The sequence below is a fragment of the Phyllobates terribilis genome, unplaced genomic scaffold (assembly GCF_046119375.1).
Source record: "Phyllobates terribilis strain yellow unplaced genomic scaffold, ASM4611937v1 Scaffold_9__5_contigs__length_417890890, whole genome shotgun sequence".
Taxonomy (NCBI): domain Eukaryota; kingdom Metazoa; phylum Chordata; class Amphibia; order Anura; family Dendrobatidae; genus Phyllobates; species Phyllobates terribilis.
Genome location: NW_027362769.1, coordinates 371,914,073 through 371,928,871, shown reverse-complemented (window position 1 = coordinate 371,928,871; position 14,799 = coordinate 371,914,073). Strand labels below are relative to the sequence as shown.

The window sequence follows — 14,799 nt, the reverse complement described above, 5'->3', positions numbered from 1 at the left end:
CAGTTTTGAAATCCAGGCAAAAATCTGAAGAGTATTAATGCTGAAGGCATAATGGAGAAAGGAGAAAGCGATGTGCAGGGAGATGAGTGGTGGTGCAAAGAGGAAGTTCTTACAGGTAACCGTCCTGATGAGGAGTCACCACAAAATAAGAGAAAAGAGTCACATTCTCCTCATTCACCGTACAAGAAAATTCTGGGCTAGAGTTTTATGTTTTGTGTTTTCTCAGGTTTTTATGGCCGTACATTCCCCCATTCAGCTAAAATACAGTTTATATATGGCTGACAATGTGATGGCGCTATGTGTGATAACACTGGTTTGTGCCTCTACAATATGGATTTAAGAATTATATATAAATTTCCCAAGATCATATTAAACTAGGGCACTTCAACATGCATAAGTAAGAGCGTGCCCATGTACATCCAAAAAACTAGGATTTTTTTTGTGCAAAAGTATCACAAAGTCTTTATTAAATGCAAATATATACATAGAAACAAACAGACAAAATAGATAAAAACAGTGTGCATAAGGGCCAGTGTCGAGAAAACCCCCCTTAAATAAGACCAGTCAGAGGTAATACATAGCTCTGTGCAAGGTATAGACTGGGAAAGGGAATTCATTAGGCTAGTGGTAGGAGGTTGACCAAGGTAATATATATAGATCAAATGATAGGAGTGTAAGCACACAGTGTGCCACTAAAAAGCAAAATGCCAGGGCCACCATCAGCAAGTATATCAATATCAGAATGATAAGCCCAAAGCTTTAAGCTGCTTACCCTATAGGGTAATATCCCACAGGCCCCAGACCGGTGACGGGTGATTTAGCCTCTTCCCAACGTGTGTTTCGCGTTGCTTGTGCGCTGCTTTCTCAAGGGAAGTAGTGGTATTGCCCTTCCAGGGCCTTAATGTATCATAGCAACCGATCACATACAGTACAGACCAAACGTTTGGACACACCTCATTTAAAGATTTTTCTGTATTTTCATGACTTTGAAAATTGTACATTCACACTGTGTTTCGCTCGCGCCAGGACTGACTGGCGTGAGAGTGATTAGTGATCCCACTGTACCATGAACCAAGGAGTGCCTGGAGGGGCGTAAGTAAGTATCAGCCCGATCCGACCAAGGTCGCACGGCAGCTCAGTCGACTCCGTGGACCAAGGAGGAACCGAGCAGAGGGACCAGGTGCGACTCCAGGTCAGACCTCGGTCACAGTTGTTGACCCACACCGGGGAATACAGGAACAGGCAGGTTAGACTGGCATACAGGCAAGTGGGTATTCTCAAGTACGGCTGGTATGCAGACCGGTGGGCACTGGCAAGCACGGCTGATATGCAGACAGGTGGGCACTGGCAAGCACGGCTGGTATGCAGACAGGGAGATACTGGCAAGCACGGCTGGAGTGCAGACAGGGAGGTACTAGCAGGTTGGAGCACAGGCTGGATAGGGTCCAGTACAGACTGGGAGACAGGTACAGAGCCGCAGATGCGGTAGACAAGCAGAGTAAAGCGAAACCGCCGGAGCAGAGAACAAGGCAGAGCAGAGAGGAACTGCTGGTGCGGTGAGCAAGCAGAGTGGAGCGAAAACCGCAGATGTGGTGGGCAAGGCAGAGCGGAACCGTCGAAGCGGTGGACAAGGCAGAGCGGAGAGAAACCGCAGGTGTGGTGGACAAGGCAGAGCAGAGCGGAACCGCCGGAGCGGTGGGCAAGGCAGAGTAGAGCGAAGCCGCCGGAGCGGTGGGCAAGGAAGAGTAGAGAGAAGCCGCTGGAGCGATGGGCAAGACAGAGCAGAGAGAAACCGCTGGTGCGGTGAGCAAGGCAGAGCAGAGAGAAGCCGCCGGAGCGGTGGGCAAGTCAGAGCAGAGAGAAGCCGCCGGAGCGGTGGATAAGGCAGAGCATAGGGAAGCCGCCGGAGTCGTGGGCAAGTCAGAGCAGAGAGAAGCCACCGGAGTGGTGGGTAAGGCAGTGCAGAGAGAAGCCGCCGGAGCGGTGGGTAAGGCAGAGCAGAGGGACGCCGCCAGAACGGTGGGCAAGTCAGAGCAGAGAGAAACCGCCGGAGCGGGGGGTAAGGCAGAGCAGAGGAAAGCTGCTGGAGCGGTGGGCAAGTCAGAGCAGAGAGAAATCGCTGGAGCGGTGGGCAAGACAGAGCGGAGCGAAACCGCAGGTGTGGTGGACAAGGCAGAGAGGACAGGGCTCTGTTCACATGGAACAGACTGGAAAATACAGGAAGATGGCTAGAACACAGGAGGAAGATACGGAGGAAGGGAAAAGGGACAAGCAGTACCAGATACACACAAGGTACTTCCTATTAAGTAGCGAGTGGACACAAAACTCACAAACAGAAGTACAGAGACAACGAGTTGGAGTTAGGTGCAGGTTCAGATACTGCAGGAAAAGGGAAGGTACGGACATAGACACAAACAGGTAACAGGCTAGGATACAGTTCAGACAGGAACTGCTACTGCAATGAGATACAAGAACGAGCCTGGGTATACAGCCCCCAGAGTGGCGGAAACAGACTAGAAGTAACAGGTATCAGGCCTGGGTATACAGCCCCCAGAGTGTCGGAAACAGACTAGAAGTCAGAGATAACAGGTCTGGGTATGCAGCCCCCAGAGTGGCGGAAACAGACTAGAAACAGGACAGGACCTGGCAATTCAGTAGCAAAGACTAACTGAGTGAAGGTGTTGCTCAGGCACCTCCTTCTGGGTGGAGGGGGTTTAAATATCCAGTGACTCACAGCAATAGGCTGGAGACGCATTAGCTATAAGAATCGGGAAGTAACCGGGCCGCCGCCCTAAGCAGTCAGTCAAGAGACATGCACACAGCATGAACTGGAGCAAGGTTTGTAGGCTGGACTGACAGGTAAGATTGTGGTCTTGCATAGTGGGAGGTGGTGCACTATGCAAGCACACTGCCAGGGATGTTACAGTACCCCCCCCCCTTTACGCCCCCTCTTCTTCAAGCCTGCAAGGGTCTTCTGCAGAGAATTTGGAGGCCAATCCTTCTCTTCAAAAGGATTACCTCTTCTGTCCATTAGAGGAAACAAAACTGATCTCATCATCTTGGTGGTGACTAGGATGCTTCCTCCTATCAAGCCATCCTAACCAACAGATGAAGTGGGTGAAGTACCAGGAACAGCACACATGAAAGTCTCTCTCCATTTGTTATCAGGTAGCACCCTGGTGGATTCAGGAGACAACTGGAGGTCCTCTGCCTGGTTGGAGGGGTGCAGAGACTCGGGGGTAACCACCGCCTTGACGTACACTTTGCCAAGCTTACTGGATGAAGTGGGCGGCATACCAGGTACCGGGTGTAGGAAAGTCTCTCTCCGTTTATAAGGTAGCACCCCGGGAAATTCAGGAGACAACTGGAGGTCCTCCGCCTGGTTGGAGGGGTGCAGAGACTTGGGGGTAATCACTGCTTCGGTGTATACTTTGCCAAGCTTACTGGATGAAGTGGGCGAAGTACCAGGTACAGGGTGTAGGAAAGTCTCTCTCCCTTTGTTATCAGGTAGCACCCCGGAGGATTCAGGAGACAACTGGAGGTCCTCCGCCTGGTTGGAGGGGTGCAGAGACTCGGGGGTAAATACCGCCTTGATGGACGTAGGACCAGATTTATTAGAGATGGAGGGTCCTTGCTTTAGGACCATCTTCAGACTGGTTTCAGAGATGACATGTCTGTAAGGCGGGACGGTACCTGAAGCCAGATCATTGGTACAATCGTCGAGACTGTGTGGGGACATCGCCTCCGCTTCTCTTCCGTCGGAGACTTCAGCGCACAGCGAGTCAGCGACTAGCAGATCTGGTAAAGAAGAAGAAACTGCTGACTGTCCTGAAGATGTGGGGACTGGACACCCCTTGTACCTCAGCAGTCCCCCAGGATACACCATGCAGGATCTCCAGACGAGCGTGCACTAGATCTCTCAGTTCTGGACGACCTGTGGGTAAGCCAGTCAGCACCTGGAATGTGAACTTCTTCATGTGTTCCAATCTGGAACTTCATTTGTACAAACATATTTTGACTATTTCTGAGTAGGGCTCGTCCTTCTGCTGACAATGCCCAAACCGGCTTCTGGAGTTGTCGGACGGGAATCAGACACCGACTCTTCAAGGCTTTAAGCCCGAAACTTCCAGTTAATCCGAGTCCTTCACTTGCCACGGAGACAGTCATGGTCATCTGTGGAGAGGAAACACTAACGCCAAGGGCAGCCTCTTCTACAGGCCTAATGTCTTGGGATTCTCCAACCTTCGCTGGACAAAGACCGTCAGGGGGTCCCAAACCACCGCAGCGGGACCGCAATCCGATTTTGTGACTGAGTTCTGGCTTCTGCTTTGCCTGACGAACATAGTCATCCTTCATGGATTCTGTGCGGAAAACTGCCTCTACAGGCTGGGGAACAGGCGGTCTTTGGGAGGACAGAACCTGACATGACGGTTTACCTCTACGCCTTGCACGTCTGGACTGCCTCTTGAGGTTGGGAAGAGAAGTGTTCTGTGGAGCATAGTCATCCAGTGTGGATTCTGGGTGGGCAGCAGTCTCTTCGAGCTGGAGGACTGGTAGGCTACCTACACACATTACCCATCGGGGCTGCTCCGGGATATTGGGAAGGGAAGCTTTAGCGGAGGCTTCAGGATTAGGGTCATCGAAGACCATTAGAAAGGCCACCAGGAAGGCCTGCTGGTCAAAGACGATAGGATCCCATGCTTCCCATAGGGGGGGTGATCCATTTCAAGGCGTCACCCGCTAGGTAGGACATCATAAATGCCACTTTAACCCGATCGGTAGGAAAATAGTGAGCATAGAACTTGAAATGCAGCATGCATTGCTCCACAAATGCACGGCTACGTTTTGGATCCCCATAGTAATGTGGTGGATCCGCAGGAACGAGTGCTTATAGATCCATTTGGGCTGGTGCATAAATCGCCTGGGCCATAGCTTGAGAAAAATTTTTTTTCTTGGTGCACGTATTCGCCAGACAAGGATTCAAAATGTCTCTGAAAGCGAAAGGCCGTGGGGGCTCAACGGGAACCATGGCCTGAGCAAACTGTAACGCTCACGCCCGGACTGACTGGCGTGAGCGTGATTAGTGATCCCACTGTACCATGAACCGAGGAGTGCCTGGAGGGGCGTAACTAAGTATCAACCCGATCCGACCAAGGTCGCACGGCAGCTCAGTCGACTCCGTGGACCAAGGAGGAACCGAGCAGAGGGACCAGGTGCGACTCCAGGTCAGACCCCGGTCACAGTTGTTGACCCACACCGGGGAATGCAGGAACAGGCAGGTTAGACTGGCATACAGGCAAGTGGGTATTGTCAAGTACGGCTGGTATGCAGACAGGTGGGTACTGGCAAGTACGGCTGGTATGCAGACAGGTGGGCACTGGCAAGCACGGCTGGTATGCAGACAGGGAGATACTGGCAAGCACGGCTGGAGTGCAGACAGGGAGGTACTAGCAGGTTGGAGCGCAGGCTGGATAGGGTCCAGTACAGACTGGGAGACAGTTACAGAGCCACAGATGCGGTAGACAAGCAGAGTAAAGCGAAACCGCCGGAGCGGAGGACAAGGCAGAGGAGAGAGGAACTGCTGGTGCGGTGAGCAAGCAGAGCGGAGCGAAAACCGCAGGTGCGGTGGGCAAGGCAGAGCGGAACCGTCGGAGCGGTGGACAAGGCAGAGCAGAGAGAAACCGCAGGTGTGGTGGACAAGGCAGAGCAGAGCGGAAACGCCAGAGCGGTGGGCAAGGCATAGCAGAGAGAAGCCGCCGGAGCGGTGGGCAAGGCGGAGTAGAGAGAAACCGCCGGAGCGATAGGCAAGACAGAACAGAGAGAAACCGCTGCTCCTGTGAGCAAGGCAGAGCAGAGAGAAGCCGCCTGTGCGGTGGGCAAGTCAGAGCAGAGAGAAGCTGCCGGAGCGGTGGGTAAGGCAGAGCAGAGGGAGGTGCCGGAGCGGTGGGCAAGTCAGAGCAGAGAGAAACCGCCGGAGCGGTGGGCAAGACAGAGCGGAGCGAAACCGCAGGTGCGGTGCACAAGGCAGAGAGGACAGGGCTCTGATCACATGGAACAGACTGGAAAATACAGGAAGATGGCTAGAACACAGGAGGAAGATACGGAGGAAGGGAAAAGGGACAAGCAGAACCAGATACACACAAGGTACTTCCTATGAAGTAGCGAGTGGACACAAAACTCACAAACAGAAGTACAGAGACAACGAGTTGGAGTTAGGTGCAGGTTCAGATACTGCAGGAAAAGGGAAGGTACGGACATAGAGACAAACAGGTAACAGGCTAGGATACAGTTCAGACAGGAACTGCTACTGCAATGAGATACAAGAACGAGCCTGGGTATACAGCCCCCAGAGTGGCGGAAACAGACTAGAAGTAACAGGTAACAGGTCTGGGTATGCAGCCCCCAGAGTGGCGGAAACAGACTAGAAACAGGACAGGACCTGGCAATTCAGTAGCAAAGACTAACTGAGTGAAGGTGTTGACAGGCACCTCCTTCTGGGTGGAGGGGGTTTAAATATGCAGTGACTCACAGCAATAGGCTGGAGACTCAATAGGCGTGCGCCCACAGCAGCTATAAGAATCAGGAAGTAACCAGGCCGCCGCCCTAAGCAGTCAGTCAAGAGACATGCACACAGCATGAACTGGAGCAAGGTTTGTAGGCTGGACTGACAGGTAAGATTGCGGTCTTGCATAGTGGGAGGTGGTGCACTATGCAAGCACGCCGCCAGGGATGTTACACACTGAAGGCATCAAAACTATGAATTAACACATGTGGAATTATATACTTAACAAAAAAGTGTGAAACAACTAAAAATGTGTCTTATATTCTAGGTTCTTCAAAGTAGCCACCTTTTTGCTTTGATGACTGCTTTGCACCATCTTGGCATTCTCCTGATGAGTTTCAAGAGGTAGTCACCGGAAATGGTTTTCACTTCACAGGTGTTCCCTGTCAGGTTTAATAAGTGGGATTTCTTGCCTTATAAATGGGGTTTGGACCATCAGTTGTGTTGTGCAGAAGTTAGGTGGATACACAGCTGATAGTCCTACTGAATAGACTGTTAGAATTTGTATTATGGCAAGAAAAAAGCAGCTAAGTAAAGAAAAACGAGTGGCCATCATTACTTTAAGAAATGAAGGTCAGTCAGTCTGAAAAATTGGGCAAACTTTGAAAGTGTCCCCAAGTGGAGTTGCAAAAACCATCAAGCGCTACAAAGAAACTGGCTCACATGAAGACCGCCCCAGGAAAGGAAGACCAAGAGTCACCTCTGCTTCTGAGGATAAGTTTATCCGAGTCACCAGCCTCAGAAATCGCAGGTTAACAGCAGCTCAGATTAGAGACCAGGTCAATGCCTCACAGAGTTCTAGCAGCAGACACATCTCTACAACAACTGTTAAGAGGAAACTTTGTGCAGCAGGCCTTCATAGTAAAATAGCTGCTAGGAAACCACTGCTAAGCACAGGCAACAAGCAGAAGCGACTTGTTTGGGCTAAAGAACACAAGGAATGGACATTAGACCAGTGGAAATCGGTGCTTTGGTCTGATGAGTCCAAATTTGAGATCTTTGGTTCCAGCCACCATGTCTTTGTGCGAAGCAGAAAAGGTGAACAGATGGACTCTACATGCCTGGTTCCCACCGTGAAGCATGGAGGAGGAGGTGTGATGGTGTGGGGGTGCTTTGCTGGTGACACTGTTGGGGATTTATTAAAAATTGAAGGCATACTGAACCAGCATGGCTACCACAGCATCTTGCAGCGGCATGCTATTCCATCCGGTTTGCGTTTAGTTGGACCATCATTTATTTTTCAACAGGACAATGACCCCAAACACACCTCCAGGCTGTGTAAGGGCTATTTGACCAAGAAGGAGAGTGATGGGGTGCTACGCCAGATGACCTGGCCTCCACAGTCACCAGACCTGAACTCAATCGAGATGGTTTGGGGTGATCTGGACCGCAGAGACATATTTTCAGTTGTTTCACACTTTTTTGTTAAGTATATAATTCCACATGTGTTAATTCATAGTTTTGATACCTTCAGTGTGAATGTACAATTTTCAAAGTCATGAAAATACTGAAAATCTTTAAATGAGGTGTGTCCAAACTTTTGGTCTGTACTGTAGGTGCATGCACCCTTGGAAAGCCACGCCCCCCACCGCGCATCGGGCAGTCAACCCATAGGAGGCGCGTGCTGCTCTGAAGAGAGCCGCCACAGCGCCTGCACGAGCAAAGCAGACGCCGTATCGAGGCAGGTGAGCGCAAGTCCAGAGGGCACATGCGCACCACAGCACCACCAATGATACTGTAACATCGGCGTCTCTGCCCTCTGACAGTCAGAGACGCCATCCCCCTTACCGCCGCGCTCCTGGCCCGTCTTCTTCCGGCTCTCCTGCTGCTGCTGCCGGCGCGCGCAGCTTCCCGGGCACTGTGCTTAGGGCTCTCCCTCCCTCTTAAAGGGGCCGCGTGCGCTGTCCTAAGGAGTCCCCGGCCAATGGCCGGAGGACTTCTCATATAAAAGGCACCTCCTCCAAAATGGAGGTGCCTGTGCGAGGTTGTAGCTCTGTGTACTAACTCTGCTTCAGCCCTCAGGTCCCGCTGCTAGCCTGACGTCCAGTCCGCCAGCCTGACTACCAGTCCAGTCCGCCAGCCTGACTACCAGTCCAGTCCGCCAGCCTGACTCCTGACTACCAGTCCAGTTCACCAGCCGGATTACCAGTCTAGTCCGCCAGCCTGATTACCAGTCTAGTCCGCCAGCCTGATTACCAGTCCAGTCCGCCAGCCTGACTACCAGTCCAGTCCGCCAACCTGACTACCAGTCCAGCCCGACAGTCTGCTTACGGTCTATGGGCCAGGCTTGCCTGCCTACCCGAAGAACGTACCAGTTACCTGCCGTGCCTACCAGCCAGTCTACCTGGAGGCTCCTGCTAGTTACCCGTGGTGTCTGCCAGTCCGTCTACCTGGATCACCCGTCAGCCTGCCTGCCATGCTCATCTGCTGTACCGGTCAGTCCCTGCCTTCTGACCCGTGGGAGTCACCTGCTCTCATACAAGGACTGGTCCAGAGTAGCACCTGGTCCCTCTGCTTGGTCCTTCCCTGGTTCACGAAGTCAATTGAGCCGCCGTGCGACCTTGATCAGTCCGAGTTGATACCTAGTTACGCCCCTGTGGTCCCTCCTTGCACCGCATCACAGAGGTTCCACCACCCGGATCCGTAACAGTTTGCACGGGCCATGGAACCCGATGGCCCCCAGGCTCCTTCGCTTGCTGACTTGTACCAGGACGTTTCTCGTCAGAGATCCCAACAGAAAACTATCCTGACCTACCTGCGGTCTGTCAACTCTCCCCTGGACACGCTGTCCGTCTCACCTGTGTCCGCCTCGAGCCAAGCGGCACCCTGTCCGGTGGCGCCTCTGCCTACCAGTGCCACGGCATCCAGCTCTGGACCCCGGCTCTCTGCTCCTCCTCGTTTTGGGAGTGACCCCGCCTTATGTCGGGGTTTTCTGAACCAGTGCACGCTGCACTTTGAACTACTGGCACATCAGTTTCCCTCCGACCGGGCCAAGGTGGCGTTCATCATGTCTCACCTCACCGGGGAAGCATTGGCATGGCTAAACCCTGTATGGGAGAAAGGGGATCCCCTGGTGTCCGATCTTCTGGCTTCCCTCACTGCCTTCCGGAGAGTCTTCGATGAGCCCGGACGAAGGAATTCTACTGCCTCCTCATTGCTCCGTCTCCGCCAAGGGAGTCTCACCGTGGGCCAGTATGCCATACAGTTCCGTACCCTCCCATCTGAGCTTGCCTGGAACAACGAGGACCTGGTGTCCATCTTCTGGGAGGGTCTTTCCGGACAGATCAAGGACGAGCTATCCGGCCGGGACCTTCCTACCACCCTGGATGACCTGGTGTCACTAGCTACCCAGATTGACATCCGTTTCCTGGAACGAGCTAAGGAGACTACCCGGGAGAGAAGATTTCCTCTTCTTGCTCCTGTTTTCCAGAAACCTGCCTCCCAACCAGCAACTCCCCGGGCACGTTCGCCCGAACCCATGCAGATCAACCAGACCAAGATGGTCAAGTCTCACCAAGAAACACGCCGAGCCGAGGGGAGCTGTTTCTGCTGTGGTAGTAAGGAGCATCTGATCCGTTCCTGTCCGGTGAAGCCGGGAAACTCCAGTGTCTAGGACCGCTCAGAGAGGTCGTCCTAGGCAAGAGTAAATCCTCTCCGTCCTTGACTCTATCCGTTTCTATTTCCTGTAGAGAAACCCGCTTCTTTGAAACCACCCACCTGGATTCCGGAGCCGCTGGGAATCTCATTTCTCAGTCCCTCATAGAGAAGTATCAGATTCCCACTGTAAAAGGGCAAGTTTTCCCTCCAAAAATATCGGTAATTAATGGGGGAACTCTCCTACACCTCTATTGAGGTCCGATATTAACTATTAACATCAATTAACATTATTAATAATTAATATCCACTAACGTTGTCTGTGCCTTATACTACATACCATCTGAGACAAAACCGTGTGCTAATAAAAGGTATTTATTACACAAAAGTTTACAGTTAATATACTACTATTTATCACACTAACACAGTACACAAAATGGATATACAATTCCCAATTACCTAATATATTTTCCACCCACGTTTCCTAATCACTCATGCAATATCGGCCCACCCAACTATACTAACTTTCCATATATATATATATATATATATATATATATATATATATATCAATATCTAGAAGGGTTACTACAGGGTATGTAGGGCTAGTAAATAAAGAAGTTACAGGGGAAGAGAGATACTCAGCCATGTGTTGTTATGTCCAAATTCAAGAGTCAAAAAGGGCCGAGCACATGTGGGCTCTGGGGTTTTAAGTCCAGCCAGTGTCCACCTTCATGTGACAGGAAATTATGTATTATTCCCCGCCCACTGGCTAAGGTCTTTGTTCATGTCCAACCATACTAGCAAAACCTGTTTTAGTACATGGCTGGACATTCTGTTGATCCACCCCCCAACAGCAGCAAACAGACTCAAACACATGGAGAGATGGGGGCCAATATATACATGTATACTTATCTGCAAGCATGGCTAGCAACCTGGGACACTTCCCTTTACACCCACCAAACCTCTGGCTGAACCATTGGCAGTCGCTTCCGTGGATGGAAGACTCCTTCCGGTGACCATCTTGCTCGTCACAGAGCCTGTAACCCTTCAGGTGGGAATGCTGCACTCAGAGAGGATCTCCTTCCATGTGCTATCCTGACTCTCTCACTCCCTTTTGCTAGGTCTACCCTGGCTACAGAGACATGAACCCGTTCTGAATTGGCAATCCGGTGAGGTGCTCCGTTGGGGGCAGGATTGCCATGAGACCTGCCTGGTTCCAGTTCGCCCGACTCGACCTCCGTCTACTCCGGCTAATTTACCTGGTCTACTGACACCTTACTGGTCCTATGCAGATGTCTTCGACAAGAAGGAAGCAGAGACACTGCCACCTCATAGGCCATATGATTGCCCTATCGACCTGGTACCCGGTGCCTCTCCACCCCGTGGGCGTATCTACTCCTTGTCGCTGGCCGAAACCCGGGCCATATCTGAGTATATCGAAGAAAATCTTGCTAGGGGATTCATCCAGAAATCTACCTCCCCGGCTGGAGCAGGATTCTTCTTCGTAAAAAAGAAAGACACTTCACTACGCCCCTGTATCGATTATAGGGGACTCAACCAGATTACTATCAAAAACAAATACCCCCTGCCACTCATCTCAGAGCTGTTCGACCGCCTTAAAGGCTGAAGATCTTCACCAAGCTCGATCTTCGTGGGGCGTATAACTTGGTCCGGATTCGCCAAGGAGACGAGTGGAAGACTGCATTCAATACCCGGGACGGTCACTTTGAATACCGTGTGATGCCCGTCGGTCTCTGTAATGCTCCAGCAGTCTTCCAAGAACTAGTTAATGATATTCATGCGTGGTGGTGTACCTGGACGACATCTTGGTCTTCTCTCCGGATCTACCCACACACCGGAGGGATGTTCGTCAGGTCCTGCTTAGGCTCAGGCAGAATTGCCTATACGCAAAATTTGAGAAATGCCTCTTCGAGCAGACCTCTCTTCCGTTCCTAGGCTATATTGTCTCTAAGACAGGTCTACGGATGGACCCCGAGAAGGTCTCTGCCATCTTAAAGTGGCCCCGACCGGAGGGAATGGAGGCGATTCCTGGTTTTGCTAACTATTACCGCCTCTTCATCCCACATTTCTCTTCCCTGACTGCACCCATCTCTGCGCTCACCCGTAAGGGAGAAAATCCTAAGGAATGGACGTCTGAAGCGGAGGAGGCCTTCCTCTCCTTAAAACAAGCCTTCTCTTCTGCCCCGGTGCTGCACCGTCCGGATTTGGGTGGTCGCTGACCGCTTTTCTAAAATGGCCCACTTTATCCCTCTGCCTTGTCTCGCGTCTGCATCTGTGCTGGCTAAGGACTTCATCCATCACATCTTTCGTCTCCACGGCCTACCCCTCCACATTGTGTCTGATCGAGGGGTCCAGTTCACTTCGCGCTTCTGGAGAGCTACTTGTAAGCTGCTGGATGTCTCCCTGGATTTCTCCTCTGCTTATCATCCTCAGTCCAATGGCCAAGTGGAACGTATCAACCAGATCCTTACCAGCTTCCTCCGGCACTTCGTCAACGCTCACCATGCCAATTGGGTAGAGCTCCTACCATGGGCCGAGTTCTATAACAACAATGAAAGCGAATCTTCTTCCAAGTCCCCATTCTTTGTGATCTACGGTTTCCCGTCTCCGCTTCAGTGGACAATCCTGCCGCGGAGTCTCTGGTCAGCGAATTTTCCACTATTTGGGAGGACACTAGATCCGCACTTCTTCATTCCTCCGAGCGGATGAAGAGACATGACGACAAGAGATGTCTGGACCCACCTCAATTCCGTCCGGCAGACCAGGTTTGGCTCTCCTCCAAACATGTTTGTCTCAAAATACCCTCCTATAAGTTGGGTCCACGGTTCATCGGTCCATTTGAAGTCCTCAAGCAAATCAATCCAGTGGCCTACAAGTTAAAACTCCCAGCCACCTTACCGATTCCCAACTCCTTCCACGTATCTTTCCTCAAACCGGTTGTTCTTAATTCTTTTTCCGACGATCCAGGTACCTCCCCAGCTCCTGTCTCCACCGAGGACGTCTATGAGTTACAGAACATTCTGGCCACCAAGAGGGTAAGAGGAAAAACCTTTTTTCTGGTGGATTGGAAGGGGTTTGGCCTAGAGGAGAGAACTTGGGAACCCAGGGAGAACATCCACGCCCCTATTCTTCTTAAAAAAATTTTTTCAGGCCTAGATAAGAGGGGGCGTAAAGGAGGGGGGTACTGTAGCATCGGCGTGTCTGACCTCTGACAGGCAGAGATGCTGTCCCACTTACCGCCGCACTCCTGGCCCTGCGTCTTCTGACTCTCCTGTTGCTGCTGCCGGCTCGCGCAGCTTCCCGGGCACTGTGCTTAGGGTGCGCTCCCTCCCTCTTAAAGGGGCCGCGCATGCCGTCCTAAGGAGTCCCCGGCCAATGGCCGGAGGACTTTTCATATAAAAGGCACCTCCTCCAAAATGGAGGTGCCCGTGCAAGTTTGTAGCTTTGTGTACTAACTCTGCTTCAGCCCTCAGGTCCCACTGCTAGCCTGACTACCAGTCCAGTCTGCCAGCCTGACTACCAGTCCGCCAGCCTGACTACCAGTCCAGTCCGCCAGCCTGACTACCAGTCCGCTAGCCTGACTACCAGTCCAGCCCGACTGTCTGCTTACTGTTATGATCTGCAACATAAACTAAGGAAAGATAGGGGAAAGCTATCCCTACAGTAAGACTAAGCTGAATCCCTACGATGTAGCGGGCTTCCTGTTCCTTGTGAACAGACCCGCCTTAGTCCTCGGCTAGTCTGAACGAAGACCTATAGAGTTAAGGGAGGGGTCCCTAAAAGAACTAAGGACTGGGACAAAAATGGGACACCTCCTAAACAGAAGTAGATGCTGAGCACAAAAGACAAACAGACAAAACGTACTAGAGGTCCCAGAAGACCAAACGAACTAGACAGAGATAGGCACCGAAGCACCTGGCTAGAGAGACAGTCCAAACAACACTGAAGTCCAGCTAAGCCAGAAGGGAGGAGCTGAAATAAATAGGCAGATGGTCACGTGACCGCAAAACACAAGATAGCAAAAACTAACAGGAGGGTTCTAACAGTACCCCCTCTTCTATGAGGATCCTCCGGATCCTCCAGGCCCAGGCCTATCAGGAAACCTCCTGTGGAAAGCTTTAACAAGCCTAGGAGCAGAGACATCATCCGTCCTTACCCAGGAGTTGTCTTCGGGACCGAAACCCTTCCAGGAGACAAGATAATGTAATTTCCCTCTATGCCATCTAGAATTCAAAATACGAGAAATTTCATATTCGCCGTCTTCCACCACAGGAGGAACTGTGACAATGCGTCCCTATTAGATACGTCAGCCTTTTTCAACAAGGAAACATGAAACACAGGATTAATCTTCCAGGAAGTAGGGACATCCAACCTAACAGCAGACTGGTTAACAACCTGAAGCACTTTAAATGTACCCACAAACTTAGGACCCAGATTTTAGAGGGAATCCTCAACCGCTTGTTCTTCGAGGACAACCGAACCATGTCACCCTCTTTACGTTTCCTGTCAAAATACTTCTTGGACTTCTTGTTAGCCTCTTGCAGGTTACAACGTACATTTATCCAAACTCTCTCCAAATCCCCGGAAAAATTCTCCTCCTCTGGTACCGCCGACCCCAA

General features: G+C 51.5%; 1 protein-coding gene across 1 annotated transcript in view; it reads left to right on the top strand.

The window, feature by feature from the left end:
* The window catches only part of LOC141162310 (uncharacterized), a 67,777-nt gene that overhangs the window by 17,301 nt on the left and 35,677 nt on the right, over nt 1-14,799 (top strand). Inside the window, exon 2 of the mRNA XM_073648287.1 lies at nt 4-115. Within this exon, the coding sequence (XP_073504388.1) occupies nt 52-115 (64 nt within the window). The 5' untranslated portion in view covers nt 4-51. The remainder of the gene's footprint in view (nt 1-3; nt 116-14,799) is intronic.